This window comes from Megalobrama amblycephala, linkage group LG6 (assembly GCF_018812025.1).
Source record: "Megalobrama amblycephala isolate DHTTF-2021 linkage group LG6, ASM1881202v1, whole genome shotgun sequence".
In the NCBI taxonomy this organism is placed as follows: domain Eukaryota; kingdom Metazoa; phylum Chordata; class Actinopteri; order Cypriniformes; family Xenocyprididae; genus Megalobrama; species Megalobrama amblycephala.
In genome coordinates this window covers 36,727,947-36,751,321 of record NC_063049.1, presented here as the reverse complement: position 1 = coordinate 36,751,321, position 23,375 = coordinate 36,727,947, and the positions used below count along the sequence as shown (strand labels likewise).

At 37.7% G+C, this 23,375-nt stretch overlaps 2 protein-coding genes across 9 annotated transcripts in view; one reads left to right on the top strand and one right to left on the bottom strand.

Annotated features, from left to right (window-relative positions):
* The window catches only part of col5a2a (collagen, type V, alpha 2a), a 34,978-nt gene extending 20,330 nt beyond the window's left edge, over positions 1–14,648 (top strand). Inside the window, exons 14-54 of the mRNA XM_048194445.1 lie at positions 555–608; positions 856–900; positions 1,067–1,120; positions 1,234–1,278; positions 1,373–1,426; positions 1,597–1,695; positions 1,801–1,845; positions 1,937–2,035; positions 2,227–2,280; positions 2,468–2,575; positions 2,678–2,731; positions 2,821–2,919; positions 3,019–3,072; positions 3,167–3,265; positions 3,340–3,393; positions 6,003–6,056; positions 6,151–6,204; positions 6,297–6,350; positions 6,460–6,504; positions 6,593–6,691; positions 6,899–7,006; positions 7,099–7,152; positions 7,716–7,769; positions 7,854–7,907; positions 7,986–8,039; positions 8,150–8,257; positions 8,349–8,402; positions 8,481–8,534; positions 8,622–8,783; positions 8,857–8,964; positions 9,159–9,266; positions 9,378–9,431; positions 9,521–9,628; positions 9,716–9,769; positions 9,886–9,993; positions 10,129–10,182; positions 10,265–10,372; positions 10,447–10,753; positions 11,351–11,532; positions 11,670–11,912; positions 13,082–14,648. Of these exons, the coding sequence (XP_048050402.1) occupies positions 555–608; positions 856–900; positions 1,067–1,120; positions 1,234–1,278; positions 1,373–1,426; positions 1,597–1,695; positions 1,801–1,845; positions 1,937–2,035; positions 2,227–2,280; positions 2,468–2,575; positions 2,678–2,731; positions 2,821–2,919; positions 3,019–3,072; positions 3,167–3,265; positions 3,340–3,393; positions 6,003–6,056; positions 6,151–6,204; positions 6,297–6,350; positions 6,460–6,504; positions 6,593–6,691; positions 6,899–7,006; positions 7,099–7,152; positions 7,716–7,769; positions 7,854–7,907; positions 7,986–8,039; positions 8,150–8,257; positions 8,349–8,402; positions 8,481–8,534; positions 8,622–8,783; positions 8,857–8,964; positions 9,159–9,266; positions 9,378–9,431; positions 9,521–9,628; positions 9,716–9,769; positions 9,886–9,993; positions 10,129–10,182; positions 10,265–10,372; positions 10,447–10,753; positions 11,351–11,532; positions 11,670–11,912; positions 13,082–13,228 (3,606 nt within the window). The 3' untranslated portion in view covers positions 13,229–14,648. The remainder of the gene's footprint in view (positions 1–554; positions 609–855; positions 901–1,066; positions 1,121–1,233; positions 1,279–1,372; positions 1,427–1,596; positions 1,696–1,800; positions 1,846–1,936; positions 2,036–2,226; positions 2,281–2,467; positions 2,576–2,677; positions 2,732–2,820; positions 2,920–3,018; positions 3,073–3,166; positions 3,266–3,339; positions 3,394–6,002; positions 6,057–6,150; positions 6,205–6,296; positions 6,351–6,459; positions 6,505–6,592; positions 6,692–6,898; positions 7,007–7,098; positions 7,153–7,715; positions 7,770–7,853; positions 7,908–7,985; positions 8,040–8,149; positions 8,258–8,348; positions 8,403–8,480; positions 8,535–8,621; positions 8,784–8,856; positions 8,965–9,158; positions 9,267–9,377; positions 9,432–9,520; positions 9,629–9,715; positions 9,770–9,885; positions 9,994–10,128; positions 10,183–10,264; positions 10,373–10,446; positions 10,754–11,350; positions 11,533–11,669; positions 11,913–13,081) is intronic.
* A 631-nt stretch (positions 14,649–15,279) lies between these two features.
* The window catches only part of gulp1a (GULP PTB domain containing engulfment adaptor 1a), a 62,427-nt gene continuing 54,331 nt past the window's right edge, over positions 15,280–23,375 (bottom strand). For 6 of the 8 annotated variants that reach the window (XM_048194454.1, XM_048194457.1, XM_048194458.1 and 3 more), the window contains exons 4-12: positions 21,810–21,881; positions 21,352–21,450; positions 20,829–20,966; positions 19,590–19,706; positions 19,402–19,488; positions 18,984–19,208; positions 17,503–17,635; positions 17,255–17,349; positions 15,280–16,104 (exon numbers count right to left, since the gene is read on the bottom strand). In XM_048194454.1, coding sequence (XP_048050411.1) covers positions 16,033–16,104; positions 17,255–17,349; positions 17,503–17,635; positions 18,984–19,208; positions 19,402–19,488; positions 19,590–19,706; positions 20,829–20,966; positions 21,352–21,450; positions 21,810–21,881 — 1,038 coding nt within the window. In that variant the 3' untranslated portion in view covers positions 15,280–16,032. Of the gene's footprint in view, positions 16,105–17,188; positions 17,350–17,502; positions 17,636–18,983; positions 19,209–19,401; positions 19,489–19,589; positions 19,707–20,828; positions 20,967–21,351; positions 21,451–21,809; positions 21,882–23,375 lie in introns of all 8 variants that reach the window. The other 2 variants (XM_048194460.1, XM_048194461.1) reach the window with 2 other exon arrangements.

The following is a 23,375-nucleotide window of genomic DNA, read 5'->3' as shown; positions in this document are numbered from 1 at the left end:
CTAATTTTGACATTGACCACGTGAACTCATTTTGTATTAAGTTGGAAAAGAATACAAACTAGAAGCATTGTTAGTAGTCTCAGGTTTTTGAATCCCACTGATTTACATGCTCTTTCAATATCATATCCCACTTTATGTCAAGTGTAAGAATCTCACTCTGTTGGTCTGCAGATTTTATATTGAGTTCACATGAATTTTCAAAGCATCATTGTTTTGGAATTACTTACAGATCATCCATCAAGCCATCAGTTTTGTCTTGAATGCTTACGCCACATGAAACACCTGCAAGCCAGACAAGAAACGAAGTCAGATTTCACACACAGAATGTTAAAAAAATTTGAAAAATCAAGTAATTGCAGCTTATTTTGCAAAAGCACCAACCAACTATTTAGCACAAAGTTCCCTTGGTTGAAACAAACAATTTATACAAATACTTTGTAGAATGCACAAAGAATGATTTTTAAGTTTCCAGTTCAAAATTTCATTTCTATTGTTTATTTTAGGTGGAGTCTACCAAAATAATAATAATCCTGTTATTTCCTTTCATAATTCAGGGGCATCAAGGTATAGAGGGTCTTAAAGGAGAACGTGGAGCTTTGGGATCAAAGGTTAATTTTTTGCAAATATAAAATTCACTTCATTATTAAGTAGCCATTTACTATAGACCTTAACCATTAATATTGACAAGGCTTTAAAAGAGTATTTGAGTACGTCATAGTTGTCTGTTCATATATATATATATATATATATATATATATATTTATATACACAAATACTAAATGTGATTTTTATTAACCATTTCATGTTTCTAAGTACATTTTCATCATATATTATATTATTTATTATTATTTTCAGGGTGAATCTGGTGGACCTGGTGCATTGGGTGCCCCTGGTCCTATGGTAGGACAGCAGACAGCAACATAATACAAATCAAACTTCAGTTAAACTAAAATCATTATTGATGTGAACCTAGTAACTAAAAACAGATGATCTTCATTCTTACATTGCCACAAATGCTTCTAGCCTTATTTCCAATCAAATTAAAATGGCCTATTACTAAATGCAGGGTCCCAGGGGAATGCCAGGAGAAAGAGGACGCCCAGGCCCTAGTGGCACACCGGTGAGGGCAAAAACATTAAGAGTTAAAGCATTCTTCAGATGATTTTAATCAAAGCTGTATTGACCTTGTTATTATTCTTAATACTATTAGTTTTCTTTTTCTTTTTTTTTCAGGGGATGCGTGGTGCTCAAGGAAACGTTGGAAAACCAGGTCCAATGGTAAGAAATTTTAATCAACCATAAGATAAACTGTGAAATACCAAGCAACTGCAAACCTCATGATGCTAATCTGTAACCATTTCATTGTTTTAAGGGTCCTTTGGGAATTAATGGTGCCCCAGGTTATCCTGGAGGTCCAGGCATGAAGGTTGGCAATTAGAATCTATACATATGTTTTATATAATTTATTAAGTATGTAACTACCAATGATACCTTTTACATATTTTAATAAATTGCAGTAGTTCAGGTGAACATTAAAGCTATAAGATAGCATTGTTGTAAAATCTAGTATTAAAAAGGAAATGAATTGCTTTACAGGGTCAACCAGGACCTACAGGTGTGAGGGGACCAGAGGGACCACAGGGACAGAGAGGAGAGACAGGACATCAAGGCAGACCTGGGCCAACTGGACTACAAGTATGTTTGTGATACTCATTTTGTACACAAGTACATGATCGCAAATCCTGAGTCAACTATTTAATCATCTGTAATGCAAATTAAACATGATTCTGAATTTTTCAGGGGCCTATGGGCACTGATGGTGGTCCAGGTTCCAAAGGGCCAGTGGTATGTTATAATGTTAAATATTAAAATATTTCAATTTTCATTGGATTACGAATGCAGATATTGGCAACTAACAAAATACTCTTTTCTCCAGGGAGCTGCTGGTCCTCAGGGTCCTGTTGGTCTGCTTGGCCCACTTGGCCCACCGGGACCTCAGGGAAGCACTGGGCAGCCTGGGATCAAAGGTCAATTGGTAAGGCATTCTTCATTCATGTTGTGGCATATTTCTTTTATGGATTTAAGATTTGTTGTGTTCATATAACATAAAACATCATAAAATATATATATATATGTATGTGGTATTTGTGCCCTAAAATGTGTCTCTGGAACTAATAATTTAAAAAAATGATCTCCAATCAGCCTTTTGTTTTGTTTTGTGTTTAGGGAGATGTAGGTGTTCCTGGATTTAAAGGAGAGGCTGGACCTAAAGGAGAGCCTGTAAGTTTTGATTGAATAATATTGTAAACCTATATATCTTTTTCCCATTTTTCCAAGTTTTTTTTGTTCAAGTTAAAAGTGAAGTATATGCAATTTGTGCACCACCTCATCAAATTTAATTGCAAAAAAATTCTAACTAGTAAAAAACTAGATTTTGTTTTTTAAAGACAAATTACTATTGTCACAGGGTCCACCAGGAGCACAGGGAGTAATTGGACCTCAGGGAGAGGAGGGAAAACGTGGACCCAGAGGAGATCCTGGTTCTGTTGGCCCTCCCGGACCTGTTGGTGAGAGAGTGAGTCTAGTTTTCCTTATATTGCATTTGCTACAGCAAACCGACATGTATGTGATTGCGAAACCAACTCAATTTTCATGGGATTTTTATTGTCTAATTTAGGGGGCACCTGGAAACAGAGGCTTCCCTGGTCAAGATGGCTTACAGGGTCCAAAGGTAAAAGAGTTCAAATAAATCAAAGTATTAACTAGTTGAATATAAATAGCTGAATATGGAAATAATACTTTTATTCATACTCATCTAAGGGTGCACAAGGTGACCGTGGAATTACAGGAACCTCTGGCCCTAAAGGCTCTACTGGAGATCCAGGGAGAACAGGTGAACCAGGTCTACCAGGCGCAAGAGTAAGTGAAATTTGTCACGCCTTGTATGTTTATCATAGAAAAGTTGACTTCTCTTTCAAATACAGCTCTAACTAATTTTTTGCACCCTCTTTTTCTCAGGGTTTGACAGGGACACCTGGAGTTCAGGGTGCTGAAGGAAAGCCAGGACCACTGGTACATTTATCTGATGTGTTCCATTCATGACTGAAATAAAACATCCACATTTTTAGCAGCAAATAAAGAAATGTTTCTATTCACCTTTCTACAGGGTGCTCCAGGTGAAGACGGACGACCAGGGCCTGCAGGGTCAACTGGAACAAGAGGCCCTCCTGGAACTATGGGACCAATAGGCCCAAAGGGTTTTAGCGTGAGTGGAATTTTTATACATTTATTAATTTATTGCTTATAAGTACAAAGTTTATAATTGTAACAATAATTTAGGGGGATCCAGGAAAGGCAGGTGAGCAGGGATCTGCAGGAGTTCCAGGGCAGAGGGTGAGTAACAGCAGTTACATATATTAAATCATATTGCTTGCAGTAAATACTGGTGATTGCTAAGGCAAGAATTACTATTACTATTACTATTGCTCATACTTGTGCATGACTGTGCTACAGACATTCTTGACAAACACTTTGTGCCTTCCAGACAATAAAATAGTCAAATAAATCTTACAGAATTACTTTAGACTTTGCAACACCCAAGTAACTGCATAGCAACATGACAAAAACAAACAAAAAAGCAACTCAGAACATCCTAGCAATCACATTGCGATGCCCTGGTCGCAGCAGCACTGTAACATAATTGCAGCTCATTTTATGGTCGAGCTCCACTAACATTTTCTTCACAAAATATAAAACTTGGGTAACACTTTAACAATTCTTACTTTTAACTAGTTGCTTATTAGCTTGAATTTTGGCTGTTTATTAGTACTTATAAAGCACATATTAATGCCTTATTCTACATGACCATATTCTACACCCCTTAATCCTACCCAGTACCAAAACTTAAATGATAAAACAACTACCTTACTAACTATTAAAGGCACAATATGTAAGATTTTTGTTCAGTTGAGTACTTAGAATATCCCAAATGTTTCCAACTATTTGTAAATTGTGAGAAAAACACGATTTTAACCATGGATATGGGACGTGGCCGGGAGTCGCCTGTCACTGGCGTCATTTCTGCGTTACCCTCGCTTTCCGGTTTTATTTTGTAGAAACCATGGAAACACCAAAGACACTTTAATATCTTACATGCTTTATTAGACAAGGGAACAACTGTTTGGTTACATTTATAGACAGAAAACTAATTATTGTTATATAGCTCAACACATTTAGTCTTATTGTTTAAATCTAGTTTTCTTGATATTCGGAGGGTACCATGCCTCAGAGAAAACACTTTTTTGTCAAGTAGCTAAAGTAATACAGCATTTTCTCCATCATACATTACATTACATAAAATTAATTGCATGCTATTTATCAGCACAAGCCACCCAGCATTTATTAATATGATTGTAACACGGTTCGTAAATGTGTCAAGAAGGAGGCGGGAACCGGCGAACGTTCAAACAGTAATCTTTAATAAAATAAACAAAGAACAAAACGAAAGTAATCCCACACAATCCCACACAAACATAATAAAACATAAAATAAAGTCCAGGCCTGGTCCTCTCTCGTCCTTCACTGTCGTCGCTCCTCCTTTTATGCCTCCGGAGCTCCTCCGTGAGAGACTCAAGGCCGGCGCGCCTCGCAGGTGATGCTCATTATCACTCGCGCCAACTCCCGAGACTGCGCTCTACTCCCCCCCGGGGCCTGTCTCGGCGGCCGCAGCACCTGGGGGTAAGGACAGACGAGACGAGAGAAAGGAGACGGAAGCAAGGGGAGCGACAGAACGAGAGAGGGGAGAGAGGAAAAAGAGAGAAAAAAAATGTCTTGGTCCGGTTCCCAGACACACTGCCGCTCGGTCCTCAGCCAGCCGAGAGGCTCTTCCTCGCGGTGCCATGCGATGGTACTGGACACTCCATGGACGGCTCGATCCTCCTCCGCCCCCTGGCGGCCAGCAATGGCTCCTCCGACTGAGGGCAGCCTGCAGCGAGTCCCCCGTTCCCTGCTCCTCCCCTTCATGGCGGACGGCAGCAGGCTCCGGCCCACTGCGAACGGTGGCGACTCCTACGCTCCCTCTTGGACGGCAGCCACCCCACCTCGTCCCAGGGGCACGGCACCAAGCTCTTCGTCCCACCTGTCACTATGCTCCAGCACCACCGCCACGGGCAGCCTCTCGCGGTCTTCACACTCCTGCGCTGCCCGAACTCTCTGACAGCATGTCCCTCCTTCCTCCCGGGTTTCGGCACCAATGTAACACGGTTCGTAAAGGTGGCAAGAAGGAGGCGGGAACCGGCGAACGTTCAAACAATAATCTTAAATAAAATAAACAAAGAACAAAACGAAAGTAATGCCGGCAGACCCTCGTGGACGTCTGCCGGCCACACAAACATAATAAAACATAAAATAAAGTCCAGGCCTGGTCCTCTCTCGTCGCTCCTCCTTTTATGCCTCCGGAGCTCCTCCGTGACAGACTCGAGGCCGACGCGCCTCGCAGGTGATGCTCATTATCACTCGGCAAGTGAACGCACAGAGTAATGTTATAACATCATTTTCAACACATGTATCTAATATGATAAACAGCACTGTGTTACCTCATACGCTTGACTGGAAGAAGTGGAAGCGGCGACTGCTATCGCGTTCGTCTCTTATTAGCAGTCTCTCCATCGGCCTCGTTCCACTCCCACAGCACTCGGCCCCGCTTTGTTTCATACTAAAGTAATGTTAATAATCTCATCCATGAACATGATTTCTGCCTGAGTCCCGTCCCGATTCTTTTCCACTGGCTGTGAGATGAAGACTACATTTCCCAAGATTCCGCGCTCAAACTCGGCATTACCAAGCTACGCCTTTGTTTTGAATAGGCAACCTCTAGCGGCGAAAAACCTAAATGTAGTAGCTTTAATAAGCAGTAAATTAGGAGCTGATTGTGGCAAAAGTTGTACCAAATCTTGTTCTAAATAAAATTTAGCTGTACCCTTCAACTTTGACTTTTTTTGTAGGGCCCACCTGGGAAAGATGGAGAAGTAGGCCCAGCTGGTCCACCAGGCCCACATGTAAGTGTGCTATTTTGTCTCTTTATTAGATCTACAATTAGAAAAGTACAAATAGAGTACAATCTATTATTTTATTTTATTTTATGATTTTCAGGGTCCAGCAGGTGATAGAGGTGAACAGGGACCTCCCGGAATGAATGGTTTCCAGGTGCTTGATTAATGACTATTTAATCATTCAAAATTATTCTTTTCTTTCTTGTTATTTAGCTTTTTTGTAATATCTCCTTACCTGTTTCTCAGGGTTTGCCAGGACCAGCAGGTGCTCCTGGAGAGGGAGGAAAACCTGGTGATCAGGTACAGTTAGTTCAAACACACATCAAGAGAAAGATTCTTGGAAAAATGGTTGACAGAATGGGACAAATGGCAGAAAACAGTGCTAATTATCTCTCTTTCTCTTTTCAAGGGTATCCCTGGTGAGGGCGGCCCTGTAGGCCAAATTGGGCCAAGGGTGAGTTCTAGTTTTACCTGTCACTTCTGTAAACACACGTTGTTGATGTCAAGAATTGTCTTTAATGGTCAGTCTGTTCATTAAACAGGGTGAACGTGGAATTCCAGGGGAGAGAGGAGAGCTAGGATCTACTGGTCTGCCTGGAGCCAAAGGTATCCCAGGAGCACCTGGTCCTGATGGCCCAAAGGTAGAACTAAATGTTTAAGTGTTTATTATTAGTGATGAGACTTTATTAGATTAAATTATTTCAAGTGTCTGTTTTAACAGTCTAAGGGATGTGTCAAAATTAAATGTGATCTGTGGTGATCAGCAACATTGCTGATTGTTGATGGAGCTTAGTGTACTGTATATTGAAAACAGAATGCTAATTCTCATTCTATTGAATTTTTTGTAGGGTAGCCCTGGGCCTACTGGTGCATTAGGTGATCCAGGCCCTCCTGGACTGCAGGGAATGCCAGGTGAAAGAGGGATCTCTGGCCCACCAGGTCCAAAAGGAGACAGAGTAAGTAGGAATGCAATTGGATTTACATTATGTACATACTGTAGCTATCTGCATATTGTAGTTTTTTAATTAACCTCTTCCCACACATTTAGGGAGCTATTGGTGAGAAAGGATCTGAGGGCACTCCAGGAAGTGACGGTGCAAGGGTAATTATCATAGGATTTTCCCATTTTTTTAATTGAGTAGTTCTCAACTTGTGGGTTTCAAGTCATTCTGATATTGCCATGGACAAACAGTAAAAATGAAATAAATAATATAAAAATAAAATGATTTAGCTATGATATTAGCCTATGCAGACTATTCCTGTTTATATGTAATTTTGATAATAAGCAACTAGTTGAGAACCTCTGCCTTAATTTATCTCTCTGTGATTTTCAGTGAATTATATTTGAAAGAATATAAGACTTACAAAAGATGAGAGAAAGCATAAATCTCAATATGAAGCTTTAACGTCACGTCTGATATCAGACCACTCTAAATTGTAATGTTGACATGCATTCTCTGTAAAGCTGCTTTGAAACGATGTATTGTGAAAAGCGCTATACAAATAAATGTGAATTGAACTGAACAAAATTTCATGGTAGTAATTGAACAGAGAATGACCTGTACAAGACTTGTTCAAGCAGGCCTGATCACAGATGCATACACACTCATGCTTGACATACACAAAATGATAATCTCATACTGACATTTTGCCTTTCTTATGTAGGGCTTGACAGGCCCAGTTGGCCCTGCAGGACCTGCTGGCCCAAGTGGTGAAAAGGTACATGGTATCATATTGTCTATATTTTATTGTAATATTGTTTTGTTTTAAGGACCACATAATTCTAACATAGTGTTTTAACAGGGAGAACCAGGCCCTAAGGGACCTCCTGGACCACAAGGATCAAGAGCAATGCCAGTGAGTTGATATTTGACACTCAAATACAAAAATACAAAATATTTTGATTTATTAACAAATATTTGTGCTAAAACCAAGGGATCCCGTGGTGAACCTGGGCCAATAGGTGCTGTAGGCTTTGTTGGACCACCTGTAAGTAGAAATTTTGAAATCTGACAGATTGTTTGATATTGTATGCACTAAGCTTTTTTCAGATCAGTGATTAAACCGGTTCTGAACATGGTACACTTTCAAAACAACAGGGTCTTGATGGTCAGCCTGGTGCAAAAGGACCACCAGGGGAGCCTGGACAAAAGGGTGATGCTGGATCTCCTGGCCCTCAAGGGTTGGCTGGTCCTCCAGGTCCACAGGTGATAAAACACTTGCATGAAAATTATTGTTAGAAGATGATATGAAGATGCTTGTAAATTAATAATCTCCCTCTAATATGTGTGTCTACAGGGCAAAATTGGTGTGGCTGGACCAAAGGGTGGTAGAGGAACACAGGGGGCACCTGTAAGTGTAGCTGTGAAAACAATTACTGTATAATGCGTTTTGAACGACTAGTCAGTTAACATACCTCATACTGTTTAGGGCCCAACAGGTTTCCCTGGATCTGCTGGAAGAGTTGGCCCACCTGGTCCAACGGTATGTTGCATGGACTACAGAGGTTCACAATTACGAATCAGAAATGAAGAAAACTCAAAACAAACCCTTAAGAATTTGTTTTCTTAGGGTCCTCTTGGTGAGCCAGGTCCACTTGGTCTTCCTGGAAAAGAGGGTCCACCTGGTCTTCGTGGAGACCATGGACCCCCAGGACGCCAGGGAGAGAGAGGCCCCCCTGGGCCTTCTGGAGGCCCTGGAGACAAAGGAGATTCTGGAGAAGATGGACCACCGGTAAGTGCACCAGATGTTTCTCAACTGAAATACTAAATGTAAGAACCAGAATCTTAATGGCTATTTCCATTAGGGGCCTGATGGTCCACCAGGTCCTGCTGGAACAACGGGGCAAAGAGGAATTGTAGGCCTTCCTGGTCAAAGAGGAGAACGTGGAATGCCGGGACTCCCTGGACCAGCTGTTAGTATGCATTAAAAAAACATTAAGAATTATTTAAAAATGGCTAGTTGTTACATACTAAAATATTAAAATATTTTATAAATATTGAATAGAAATTGAGCTTTGCCTCAGGTAATAGTTTACTGTTCTCTAAATAATATCGGAGATAACTTCAGATATTCTCTAATCTGTTTGCTCACGAATGTCTCATGTAGGGTCCTCCAGGAAAACAGGGCACATCAGGAGCCCCAGGAGACAAAGGACCTCCTGGCCCAGTTGGGGTGCCTGGTGCTAATGGACCTCGGGGGGATCCTGGACCTGATGTAAAATAAATTTAATATAATTGTTATAGTAATACATTTGCAATGAAAAGAGTTACTTGGCACAATAAATTAATAAATAAACACAATGGTAAAGCAAATTTTGTTCATTAGGGACCTGCTGGATCTGATGGCCCACCAGGAAAGGAAGGTGTCATAGGAGCCCAGGTGAGACCTAAAAACATCAAATGACCCATTTCTGAATCTTTAATTCAAGCTGTTTGTGCCAATCTTACAGAATTGCTAAATTTTAAAAGGGTGATCGAGGAGATCCAGGCCCTGAGGGTTTGATTGGATCTGTAGGACAACCTGGTTCCCCCGGTCCTGTCGGTGCAACTGGAGGCATTGGGAAGAGAGGAGAGCCTGTAAGTCTCATATTTTCTTTATAATGTATACAGGAATGACATCTCTAAAGCATTTTGGCTTATGTTTTTTCCACACTGTCTTGTCAGGGTTCAAAAGGACCCTCTGGCCCTCCAGGTCCTGCTGGAAAACGAGGACTCACCGTAAGAAATCTGTTAAATAACACATTATGGCATAATTAGAAAGGCTTTATTTGCCATGAAGTTGCTGATAAAAACAACAAAACAACTGCTCCTTAATTTCCAACTATCTATTTAAGGGACCTCAAGGACCAAGAGGAGATAAGGGAGATGTGGGTGACCATGGAGAAAGAGGACAGAAGGGTCACAGAGGATTTGCAGGCTTACAAGGTCTTCCTGGACCACCTGTAAGTTATAACAAAGAGAAAGGGTTTTCAAAGCTTGCATCCTCTGCACCCAGTCTATAAATAATTGAATATACTGTATAATATCAGTGAAGCTATTCTCTCCATCATAACCTTTTACATTTAATTAATTTTTAGGGTACAACTGGAGAACAGGGAGCCCCCGGAATTGTTGGTCCAAGTGGACAAAGGGTATGCATTCAACTTGTTTAACGTGAGTGATTTACAACTACTCAAATGGTGATTGATGTCAATTAAATCATTTGTGTCACAGGGACCTCCTGGGCCCTCTGGGCCACCTGGAAAGGAAGGGTACATTGGACAGCCTGGACCTATGGGACCTCCTGGTTCAAGAGGGTCTGGTGGTGATATTGGACCAGAGGCAAGTTAAATTTTAATGCCATCTCACATAGTAATAAAACTTAGATTCCAACTTATTTTTGTCATCATGCTTAGGGACCTCCTGGAGAACCTGGCCCACCTGGCCCTCCCGGATCTCCTGGACCTCCCACTGCGGCAATGGAAGACTTTTTTGGTGGGCCTCAAGACTATGATGCTGGTCCTCCTCCCCCAGAGTTTAGTGAGGATGAGGCTCTTCCCAAGAGTAACTCTACAGGAATGTTCCAGGCTGATCCTGGAGTTCAGGCTACTTTGAAGGCCCTGAGCAGCCAGATAGATAGCATGCGTAGCCCTGATGGTAGTAGAAAGCATCCTGCCAGAACTTGTGCGGACTTGAAACAATGCTACCCTCTAAAAAAGAGTGGTAAGTTAATAGTATTTCACAAGCATTTAATTCATTATAACCAACTGTGCTAAGTAGGCCACTGACTTGCTAAATCAGTAGCCTACATATACTAACTGAGGCTCATTAGAAAAACATGCCTTTAGCGACAATTCTGCAAAATAACATTAGGCTGCTTGTTGCAAGTTTCATGTCCATTGAGCCTAAAACCACCTTCATTTTTATCTGAAACAGATGAATGTGAATGTGGTATTATTTTATAGCATTGGTTGTTGTAGGTATCATGGCACTTCTGAACTGAAATCTCCAGTCAGTGGCAATAAAAGGTTAATTTTACTGCTACTAGTGGTCATTTCAGCTGTATGTATAGGTATGTTTTTGGAGTTTTGCAAAAATGTAGGTAGAGGCATGTTTTTTTTTTTTTCCCCAATGAACCTAGGTTGACATACACAGTTACATCGAATTACATTTAGACACTTACTGTTTTTACACTATGTTTGCAATAGTATTTTTATTCTAACATCCTCATTGCTGCTTTATATCACTGTAGTTATTATTTTGATAAATACCAGGATATCAGATGCTTATGAAATCAAACGTTTCATCTCTGCATTATAGGTGAATACTGGGTGGATCCAAACCAGGGAAGTGCAGAGGATGCCATTAAAGTTCATTGCAATATGGACACTGGAGAGACATGCATCTCCGCAATCCACACCAGCATCCCCCGGAAGTCATGGTGGAGTTCCCCAGGAAATAAACCTGTGTGGTTTGGAGCCAACATGAATGGAGGAACATATGTAAGCACCTTTAGCTCTCACTCCTCTGAAAATGTTGTTGAATCATGTAAATTGCGTGAGCTCAATTAGTATTTAGATTACAAGATAACATTATGTGGCAAGAAGTAATAGAATTATCCATTCTTGTCTTTGTGAAGTTCACTTACGGGAACAAAGACCAGCCAGCCAACACTGTCACAGTTCAGATGACTTTCATCCGTCTGCTCTCTAAAGAGGCATCACAAACTATCACTTACCACTGCAAGAACACTGTGGGCTACGAGGATGAATCAACTGGAAACCTCAAGAAAGCAGTCATCCTCAAAGCTTCAAATGATCTAGAGCTCAAAGCTGAGGGAAATAACCGCTTTAGATACACTGTCCTTGAGGACAGCTGCTCAGTAAGTACACTGCAGAACATTATTTGTATAAAGGCATAAGACCTTTTTCAAAACCTAGGAGGCTGTCTTGCTCTCTACTGCCTACATTTTGGAACCTCGTAAGTGAGGATTGGTTTTAGAACCTTCTGCAGCAACACAAATAGCACTAGTTTATAAAAATACTTTGGTATCATATACTATATATACTTTTCAGACCTTTTTACGGTCGGTAATGCATTACAAGTAACGTGAGTTATGTAATCAGATTACTTTTTTTGTAATCAGATTAGGCATTACTTTTAAATTTACAACAAAATATCTGAGTTACTTATTTGAAAAAGTAGTGCAAGTTACTTTTTCTTGTCATTTATTGACTGACATCTCTCTTGCCCCCATGTTGAGAGAAATCGGGAGTAAGTGCAGAGGCGCTGTGCGCTTTGTAAACATGATTATTATTGTAGTTCTAGACTAAATGTGAGCATGCATTTACTAATCTCACTTGCACAAATACAGATTCTGTATTCCTTAAATGAATAAAAACAGTAAAATGGAATATTACGAAAACCTGCAATAATTGTTAATGCAAATATACTTTATGTATTTAATTTCACTTTATTAACCAATGTCTTGCTGCTGACCTTCAGTGGTCCAATTCAACCACACCAATAAGAAAAAATGACTAAATAAACTTCACATTTGGGGGTTTTTTTCGTTTTTTTTTTTTTTTTTTTTTTTTTATTGCTGAAGAGTATTGAACTCCAGCATCCTATTCTTCTGCAATCCAGAATGGCAGCACAACTGAAAAAAATATGTAATGCATTACTTTCCATAAAAAGTAACTTAGTAACACAATTGGTTACTTTTTAATGCAGTAACGCAATATTGTAATCCATTACTTTTTAAAAGTAACTTTCCCCAAAACTGATTATGGACTTCTCTGTTAAGGAAGTAATGCTGCCTTAGAATTTATCCAAAATTAGGTATCTTATAGTAATGCTGCTTACCTTCTGTAACAGCTTATATCGGGAACTACCTGTTGACAGCTTACTAGGTTTTGGAATAGAGCCATAGAAAAAAAGTTGAGCTACATTTAACACACATGCACAGTATCAGTACTACAGTCCATAAGATACCTTATAACATTACGACTGTCCCCATACAAACCTAAATTAATGTATTTCTCTTCACAGCAAGCAGATGGTAAGTGGGGCAAGACGGTGTTTGAATATAGGACCCAGAAAACAGCAAGACTACCTATTGTGGATATTGCACCTGTGGACATTGGAGGTTCAGACCAGGAGTTTGGTATTGATATTGGGCCTGTGTGCTTCTTGTAAATCAAGGAGTAGAGATGCATTGAAGAGAATCCTGAGACTCTTAAAGTGACTGCTGACAAGATCAGCCTTGTACATACAGAGCATTGGACTTTTCTGGCCCTTTAGCGAGATATTTATTGTGCCTTCCAAGCATTTCAAGAAAACAACCGCTCCACAAGGTTTTTACAGAATGGTCCCTTTAAAAAAGAAATTCAATTTAACTGAATTTTTATACTACAAGACTATCCATCAACTGCTGTTTTAAATTGACATGGCCATTGCAAGTAATAGAGTAATGATGCTACACACTGTACCAACACTAGTTGCAATTAAAATCATCTGGATTTGCCTGTTTTCATTACAGTATGTTTTTTATTATTTTTTTTTTTTGTATTATTATTTTTACAAACAAAAATGGTGCTATAGAGGAAGTTTGCGTTCAGTTGAGTATTTTTTGACTCCCAAAACTGTACTCTTGTACATTCACCCTGTAATTACTTTCGAATCGAATTTACTATTAAAGATGAAAACATTTATTCATTAGTGCAAGCTACCTCGTTTCTATAAACTGGCGAAAGCTGACAACAGACTTGCTGTACGTGAATTCTCATAAGGAGCTGTACGACTGGTTGTATTTCTCTCATCAAAAGGTACAAAGCAGCATAAGGAAATGCAAATAAAATTAAATGCATCCGAGACTCTAATTGTTAAAAGGTGCATTGTTATTTCTCTTTCCCAAAATGAAAACCAAGTATACCACAAGTGCAATGCAGGAGTTTTGCCTCTAGTGATCTAAAAGTAGCCCTTGCATTAGTTTTAGGTTTTGTAAAGGTAAAAGGCACAATGTAGTAAAATGCTGCAGCAGTTAAATAAATTAGAGCAGTATTTACAATTTTTATGATGTTATATTTTCAAAAGCATGCAGGTATACCTATCATTCTTGCGCTTTTTCTTCTTTTATTATTATTTTAGAACTCTTTTAAGCCATTTGGTATGGCTTTGAAGCTAATCTCATGTATTTGCTTTGCAAATTAAACATATGCTCAGTACCATTTTATTGAATCAATCAAAAATTTTCTTCCTCTTTTTTTCTTGACTTGAAGATGCTTGTTTCTTTCCTCACCTTTTAAGCATGAAAATATATTTTTAATGAATAAAAATGTAAGATATTGCTTTGCTTCATTATATCTTCTATAAGTTGCTAGAGTGATTTGTGCAATTTTGTTAAAACTTGTCAGAATGTTTTTATTTTTATTATTTTTTATTTTTGCTTTGAGTAAACAAGAAATGGCAGGGATATTACTAGTTAATTTTTTTCTTTTCTGTATGTAAAAATCATTTGATTAAGTATAATTGTCAAATATGATCAGAACCATAAATGTCTAGGATCACGAGGACTGCTTTGTTAAATTAGGACCATAAAAATTGGGTGTTTAATTAACAGGAAGTGTGGTTTTATGAATCCTGTGTAAATGTTATTATGCCTTATATATGTTCTTCAGACAGGCTTTCTACAGGTTTCTGCACTGATTGAAATATCTTGGTGCAGGAAGACTATAAACGGAAAAAACACTTTGGTTGAACATTCGAAGGATGGGAAAGGGCAGCTTACCAGAGCATCGATGTGAGAAGAATCAAGTAACGCTCCAAGATATGGTGCTTCAGACACACTTATGAACAGCACACAGAATATTACAAAACTGAGCCAAATTACATCTTGAGTTTGAAAAAGAAACCATGAATTATTATAGGGTGGAAAACATAACACTTTAAGCTTTTAACTAATTTTAAGAGAGCATATTTAAAACGCAAACAAAAAAAAGTGTGTGCTGAAAATTAATGGTACTCGAGTATATAATGATTATTTTACTGTAATATTAAAATTTCTTTACATTGTATTTTCAATACATTATCTTCCACTTGAAATAAATTACTTTAACACTATAGCATGTGGGTGACGGTTTGTTGAGCTACCAAAATATATATTTTTTTTTTTAAATTATACAAATTATCTTATTTAATGCAGGTAAAGGTTTAAGAAAGACATGTTACAAAACACCTTACACAGAGAATATGTACCGTTTTCTTTTAATGACTACAACAGCAAAGGCTAAAATATTGCTTACAAACTGAATGAACAATAATACATAAACAGAGCTCTTCCAAAGTGCTTCCTTGTGCAAGAGTATACTAAAATATGTAGTATAAAATTAAACTGCAATACAAGTACATGTTAATGTGGAAATCTTGCAATTTATGGCACTGCTGTTCAGTTAAAAAATACTGTATTTTAATGAATCCACTGCTATAAACAAAAACAATATCATTAATTTTACATATGATCTGATAAAAAAGAAGTGTGGTTATGATGTACAGTAACACATTAAATGTTAAAAAATAAAGTAATAAAATAATGTAAAGGGAACTCTCTATAATTATAACGTTGTATGGATTGTAATATGCCATAAAGATAAAAAAAAAACCAGCTGTTTGTATGTGTAACAAGCTTAAAGAATTTAAGTTTGATAACAGTTATGAAACTTTGACACAGACTGTGCAGTTGGACATACTTTCTACATCCTTCATTGCCTGTACAAGCAAGGAGTGTTAAAACAGCATTACTAGTTCTTTTTTTTTTAGTTATTACAAAAATAGTGATCTACTGCTTCTGATTTCTCAATATACTTTTTGTAAACCAAATTCAAAATGAAAATACATAAAAAAAAAAAAGTAAGATAAGACATTGACATCTTGACTGTAAACCCGAGTTTGGCACTTTAATACAAATGGTTTAACATGAAAGTGACAAAACTTTCTTCTTGGCATCAGCAACGACCTTCTAGTGGATCAAGGGAAAAGACAGTGCCCTCTACTGTTAGTCCCATTTTGAACCCCTCCTGGAGAGGAAAAATAACAGGAAAAAACAAGCTCTATTAGTATTACTTCTAAACAACTCACAACCCTTCTAAAACACCCACATTATCCACAAACAGCTTGTAAGTGAAAAGGCTTTTTTTAAGCAGGGCATGAGGAAGATGAAAATGAAAGTTTGGATGTAAATAATTGATCTTAGGGACATTTACAGGGAAAAAGACATTTTTGCCATCATTTACTCATTCTCATGTTGTTCCAAACCTGTATGATTTTCTCTGTCCCATGGAACACAAAAGAAGACGTTTGGCAGAATATTGACTGCTTTTTTGCCATACATTGAAAGTGAATGGTGACCAGGGGCCAATAAACGACAAAAAGCATAATAAAAGATATTCCAAGTTTTATGAGACAATAGTATGAATATAGCCCATTCCAAAGTTAATCTTCTGTTATAGCTCTCAAATTTTATTTGGGCGATTTGAAATTGTGCATATTTATGTTTGGTAATGATATCATCGTCACTGATTCCAAAAATTTTGTTTGTACCTCACACAAAATTACTGTATGGCTTTCAAAGACTTGGAATATTGGACACAAAACTATGCACACAGTTTATGTAAAGTAGTTGCCATTTATTTTCAATGTATGGAAAAGAGACGTGTGGACATGAAGAAAATGAGGGTAAGAGATCGACAATTTTCTGATTTTTGGATAAACTATCCCTTTAAAACAGTTAAGCATGCCAAATTAGACCTCAGCTATATGCCATCTGAAATAAATCAAATTGTCTTAAAATACAAACCATCTTTGCCGCTGCAAGCAGAAAGAGAGCAAAGAGACGGAAAAGTGAGGTTGTTAGTTGAGCAAAACTGGCAAATGATATAAATGTTTCATGTAACTGCTCTGTATGCAAGATTTCCTGCATGTTAGTCCATTTAAATCGGGTTCGAAGCATACTTAACAAAAAGCACACTTAGCACTTCTCTTGAAAGTTTTTCATCCACATATAGCACTCAATCCACAATGAACATAAAACAAAATTTTATGAAATCATCCTACTGGTCCGTTCTGAACTGAGAGCGTCTTCACAGCTGCAGCAGTGCCTACCGTCAGCTCCATTAGCTGCTCATTCACACCAGTCCTTTTGCTAATAATTCACAGACATGCAGTCACCTGCATCTCATCCAGCTTTGACTGGATGTCGGGAGGAAAGTCAGCTGCACCGCAGGTGAATGGGTCAAATGGCTCTGCACCAAACACGTCTCTCCCTGAAGAAAAAGAGGGGAGTCTTTTTTCCATCATTTTACAGGCCAACTTCTAAGGCTAACTTCTATAATATATAAAGTAAAAGGAATGCCTACGCAACCTGACTTTATGGTCAACATTTTTCAACTTTTGGTAAAGAAAAAGAGACAACTTACTAATCTCTGTAGGCCTCGCTGGGGGTGGAGGGGCCGAGCCGTTACTTGCTGGTAATGGAACCAGTGGGGTCATTGGAGAAAATGGAACCATGTCAAATATGTCAGTGGGGGTCTTCGAGGACATGCTGTTTCCCTGCAAAAATGGGTGAGGTAGATGAGCGTTCTGAGAATAACTCATTTGAAAACCCTTTTCATCAGTTAAAACAAGAATAAAGTGCTACATATTAAAGAGTATATATAATGTTAAAGTCAACATTAAATCAAACTAGACCCTACTCAATCATTCAATCAAAAAACAAACATTATTTCTTCGCTGATATTACAAATTCCTCTCACTTTCTAATCTTATTCATATGGAAGCTTGTTTCTGCCACGGAATAAAAAAAAAAAGAAGAAGTAATAATTGTGACTTTTAATTTATCTCACAATTCTGTCTTTTCTTAGAATTGCAAGATATAAACTCACAACTGCGAGTTATAAAGTCAGAATTGTGTGATATAAAGCTGAAATTGCGAGAAAAAGTCAGAATTGTGAGATATAAAACTTGCAGTTCTGACTTTTTTCTCTCAATTCTAACTTTATTCTCAAAATTGCATGATATAAACTTGCAATTGCGATTTATAGTCAGAATTGCATGATAAAAAGTCGCAAGTGTGTTATAAAGTTGGAATTGCATGTTATAAAGTAATATTTGTGAGATATAAAGTCGCAATTGCAAAAAAAGTCAGAATTCCAAGTTTATATCATGCAATTCTGACTTTTTTTTTCTCAAGAATTTCGCAATTCTGAATTTTTTCTTAGAATTGTGTGATATAAAGAAAAAGTCAGAATTTTGAGATTTAAAACTTGCAGTTCTGACTATTTTCTTGCAATTCTATTTTTTTTCTCAAAATTGCGCAATTGCGATTTATAGTCAGAATTGTGTCACAAAGTCAGAATTGCATGTTATAAAGTCATAATTGTGAGATATAAAGTCACAATTGAACGAAAAAAGTCAGAATTCTAAGTTTATATCATGACTTTTTTCTCAGAATTGCAAGATATGAAGTCGCAATTGCGAGAAAAAAAGTCGGAACTGTGAGATAAAAATTCACAATTAATTTTTAGTTTTTACTCTGGCGGAAACAAGCTTCCATATTTTCATGATCCAATCAATTCCCAAATTATATATTCAAGCCCCATCTTTTTTGCTTGCAAAAAGAATGATTTACTTAGAAATATGTCAAATTACAGAAGTAAAATGGGTCTTAGTGAAAATGTATGATTGGTTCACACTGCCCCAAACAAATACCCACAGAGTGAACACACTGATCCAACAAAACCCAACAACCGCTGGAATCTAGTGTTGGTGTTTGTTGGGGCTGTGTGAACTAGCCTTTAAAATCTGAGGGCAAAACTTCTAAGAAAAAAACCCCAAAAAAACACTGAAACCAACAACCAAAACCACAAACAGAGAAAGAGTAAACAGAACAGTGCTTAACAGGAGGGCGAGGAACACTGGCTCCACTGGGAGGCTTTGACAGAGCTGGTTTAGCAGGTGGAGGAGTCAGAAGACCAGCAGAAAGGTTAGAGTCAGGTGAGCTCATTGGCGTTAGTGTAACAGAAGAGATTTCGAGACAAGAGAACGAGGTCACGTTGTGACACCAGAAGAGAGATGAGGGTCTCTGAAGCATATAGGCCTCATTAGAAGAGTTAATGTGAAGGAGCTGTGGAAAGATCAGAACTAGTCAGCGCTGGTGATCTAGTTTTCCTGCTGGGATTTTTCTTTGAAAAAAAAAGAAAAAGCACATGAGTTTAGAAAATGTCTTTAGGCATAGCTGATTTATATGCAGCTAATTAATAGAATGGTGAACGGCAATTAGGTACACTCTACTGACAGGAAGTCCATGCAGTGCTTACAGGAGGAACTTGAGCAATCATCAGCTGTTCCTCCAAGACTTGCAACTGCTTCTTCAATTCCGAATTTTCAGCTTCAAGATCTTGAATCTATAAAGACAGATATCGATTTGTCATACACAAATAGTCCTACTGCATTTGAGTCATTGAGTAACAGCAGTTATGTAACTGTAACTGTAAATCATGCTCACTCTTTTCTGCAGGCCACCTATCTGTTTCCTTGTCTCTACGTCTTTTCCCCCAGACTCCAGAAACTTCTTGTAAGCCAAGTCAAATGCTTGGCCGATGGTCAATGTTATCTCTTCTGCCTAGAATCGACAGATAAATTACAGATGATTTTCCTAGTAACATCATCAGCAGTGTTTTGTTAGGCTGTTTGTCTTTTGAGCCACATTTAAGTATCAATTTAAATTGAAAGTTATATGAATATAGTTAATATATAATTAATAAATATGTAAAAGCAAGAGAATCATTTCATTAAAGCTGCAGTCCGTAAGTTGACTCTTTGTCGCCATCTCTGTTTGAAACCTGCAATTGCAGTTATTTGCGGAATTATTATCTTTACACGGGTTGTGCATTGGCATGACTCCTCAGCGCGGATGAATCTAATGTTTGCTGTCAGTCACCACACCAGTGTGGATATTGTACTTCAGAATCTCAGATTGGAAGTATGACCAAAATAAGAATTTTAACCGGAAAATGTCAACTGAACAAGTAAGTAACAAATCTGCCACTTTTGTTCTGATCAACTGAGAAAAAAAGCATTACAATAAATTGCGCTGCCAATAGCGACAAAATCTAATGATCGCTCAGCTCGGATCACGTCACACCGTGCAAATTATTATTGTTGTTATACTTTGTTCTCAAACTGTTAATGTTGACAACATCAGCACTGCTTGACTATGTATTTAGTGTGTATTAGCGTTACCTGTAGATTTCAATTTCTGTAGCCACTCCGCAGTCCGAAGTCTTTTGCTTTTGACTATGGGTGAATCTCCAGTTGTCACTGATGATTGTCATTTGGACCTTTCTGGATTACAATCCAGCATCAAAATGATAAGTTTAATTATTGCAGCTACTGTGAGAAAAGGCTATAAATGATCCCCTTCCAGCAGCATCCTCATATGTGATATAGCCTACTAACTGGGACTCGTTTTTCATGTAAACAGATACGTAATGACGTAATGACGCAAAGACGAACGGCTGCATGCTCGAATTACCAGTACCACTCTTATTAGAAAACATTATTACAAGCTTACCGTTGTGAACTGGGCTAAGGTAAGGAGATAGTTTTGAACTCTGGCTGGTTATGTACTTGCTCAATAATTGATATTGGATCATTTTTAACCAAAAAAAAGTAACGGACTGCAGCTTTAAAAATAATTAGGACTTTTTTATTATTATTATTATGACATTATCTGTTGTCTTACACATTTTTCACTGTCAAACACATAGCAGAGATGTTTGTTGGACTCTGAATCTTTACAAATGAATGTGAATATCCTTTTGTCTGTCTTATCATCTGCACAGAAGGATATCCGGTGCAACTGACAGTTGTACTGTACTTCCTGTGAAGAAAAAAAAACAAGATTAGAGACAGTATAGACAAAATATAGGGCCTTTAGATAGATATGGGCATACAGTGGCACCAAGAAGTATTAGGACACACTTATACAATCTTAATGTAAATTAAACAACAAATTATTAACCAATTTATCTTATGGTGATTATAAAGTCAGTTCCCCTCAGGTTCTCATGGGTGTCATAGGAGAATTACCACAGGTGTAGTATATCATATTAACTATGATCATGATCTACTAAAATTTAACCACCAGAAAGTGTCCAAATGCTTTTTATAAGGCCATTAGAGTCTCTCAGTTGGCTCATCTTAAACAGCATGGTTCATGTGAGGCAATTTGTTTCATAAATCTGTTTGTTAGGCTATGCACATACCTTTGATTTAGGATCTAATATTTTCACTCCGTAGATGGAGATCTGTAATTCCACTTTTGGGATCTTCTGTCCCTCTGACTTCTTGATATGCCTCTGAAACTTTAAAGAGAGAATGACCACAATCAGATTCAAAGAGATCAGATATGTACAGTATAATAGATATAATAATAATAATAATAATAATAATAATAATAATAATAATACACGTGACCTTAAATAGCTTTTCTTATTTGATCAAAATCCCTTATAAGCGATAATGTAACATTAAGAGAGAAGGGTTTATAAAATAAAGTTCTCTCTGCCTCATTAAACAGGTAAGCTGTGATTCACCACTGAAGGTCTGAAACAGCTGGAGGGTGCTGAGATTACATCCCCTCAAGAGAAATACCACTTCCTGTTTCCAGATGAAAACAATTATGCCTATTGTGTGCAGCCAATGTGAAGCTACGGTAATTTACCTTGAGCTTTCTGACAGCATCTTTTACGACTTCTGTACCTTTGGGTTGATCAACTTCTGTATTCCCCAGAAACTATGAGAGAAACATGAAAATCATATGGTGTGGAATTTTTATCATATGGTGTGGATTTTTTTGTTTTATGAACACAGATTTGAAAATAACAATAAATAAATAAAAAAAATGTTTATGAATGCAGATTTGAAAAATAAAATAAAAATAAAATAAAAAGTCAATGAAAAAGCTGCACGTGAAGGAGACTACTTAAAGGATTAGTTCACTTTCAGCTTTACTCACCCTCAAGCCATCCTAGGTGTATATGACTTTCATCTTTCTGATGAACACAATCAGAGAAATATTAACAAATATCCTGATGCATCCGAGCTTTATAATGGCAGTATACGTTACCAAATGAGTATGAGACAAAGTGTCTCCATCCACATCTATCCATCATAAACGTGTACTACACACGGCTCCGGGGATTAATAAAGGCCTTCTGAAGTGAAGCGATGCGTTTGTGTAAAAATAAATATCCATATTTAACAAGTTATTAAGAAAATATCTAGCTTCCGCCAGACCGCCTTCTGTATTAAACTTTCAAAGAAAGTGTAAAACTCTCGCAGTTTAAAAAGCTTATGCTTTGTCCTACACCTTACCTATTTAACTTACGGAAAAAGTATAACTGACCAGTTCCATTTGAATACGGAAGCTAGAAATTTTACTTCATAACTTAAATATGGACTTTTATGATGGATGGATGTGGATGGAGACACTTTCTTCAGCTCATACTTGTTTGGTAACGCTTACTGCCATTATAAAGCTTGGATGCGTCAGGATATTTATTAATATTTCCCGATTATGTTCATCAGAAAGAAGAGAGTCACATACACCTAGGATGGCCTGCGGGTGAGTAAACCTTGGGGAAAATTTATTTTGAAACTGAACTAATCCTTTAAGGAAGAAAGCAAACCACATCAGTACTTCCTTTCATTGTTCAGACATTAACGTTATAACTGAACCCTATACTTGAGAATTTTATTAAAAGGCTTTGATGATTACTAAGAAAAATTTCCACATTTAATATGGAACAGGTCGGAGCTTGTGATATAAAAATCCCAACATGTACAACACTACATTTAGCTTCCAACAGATGGAGCTATTAATCTTTTACCCAGTCCTTGTGGTCAAGATGCTGTGCTAGCTGATTTAACAAAAGTCCTGATTTAACATACCCTAATGGCTTACACCTTGCCATTACTTCTTTAGCCTAATGGCTACTCTATTGAAATGAATAAATGAACAGTAATTTGTCAGTAACCACAAAGATTCCCAGACTACACTTAAATGATTTTCTTGTCTGACCCATTTTCACTCGTCACAAAAACATTACTTTTCTCTGACGAGGATATAAACAGAATCATTAAAAGGTCCCTCCACCTTTCCAAACACTAATTTCTGTGACTCAGTCATTACTGCTGGTCAGACTCAAATGGATTCATGGTTATCCCTGATCATTGCACAGATATGTAGTATGAAATACTAAATTCTTCTGGTGGAAAAGAAATGCAT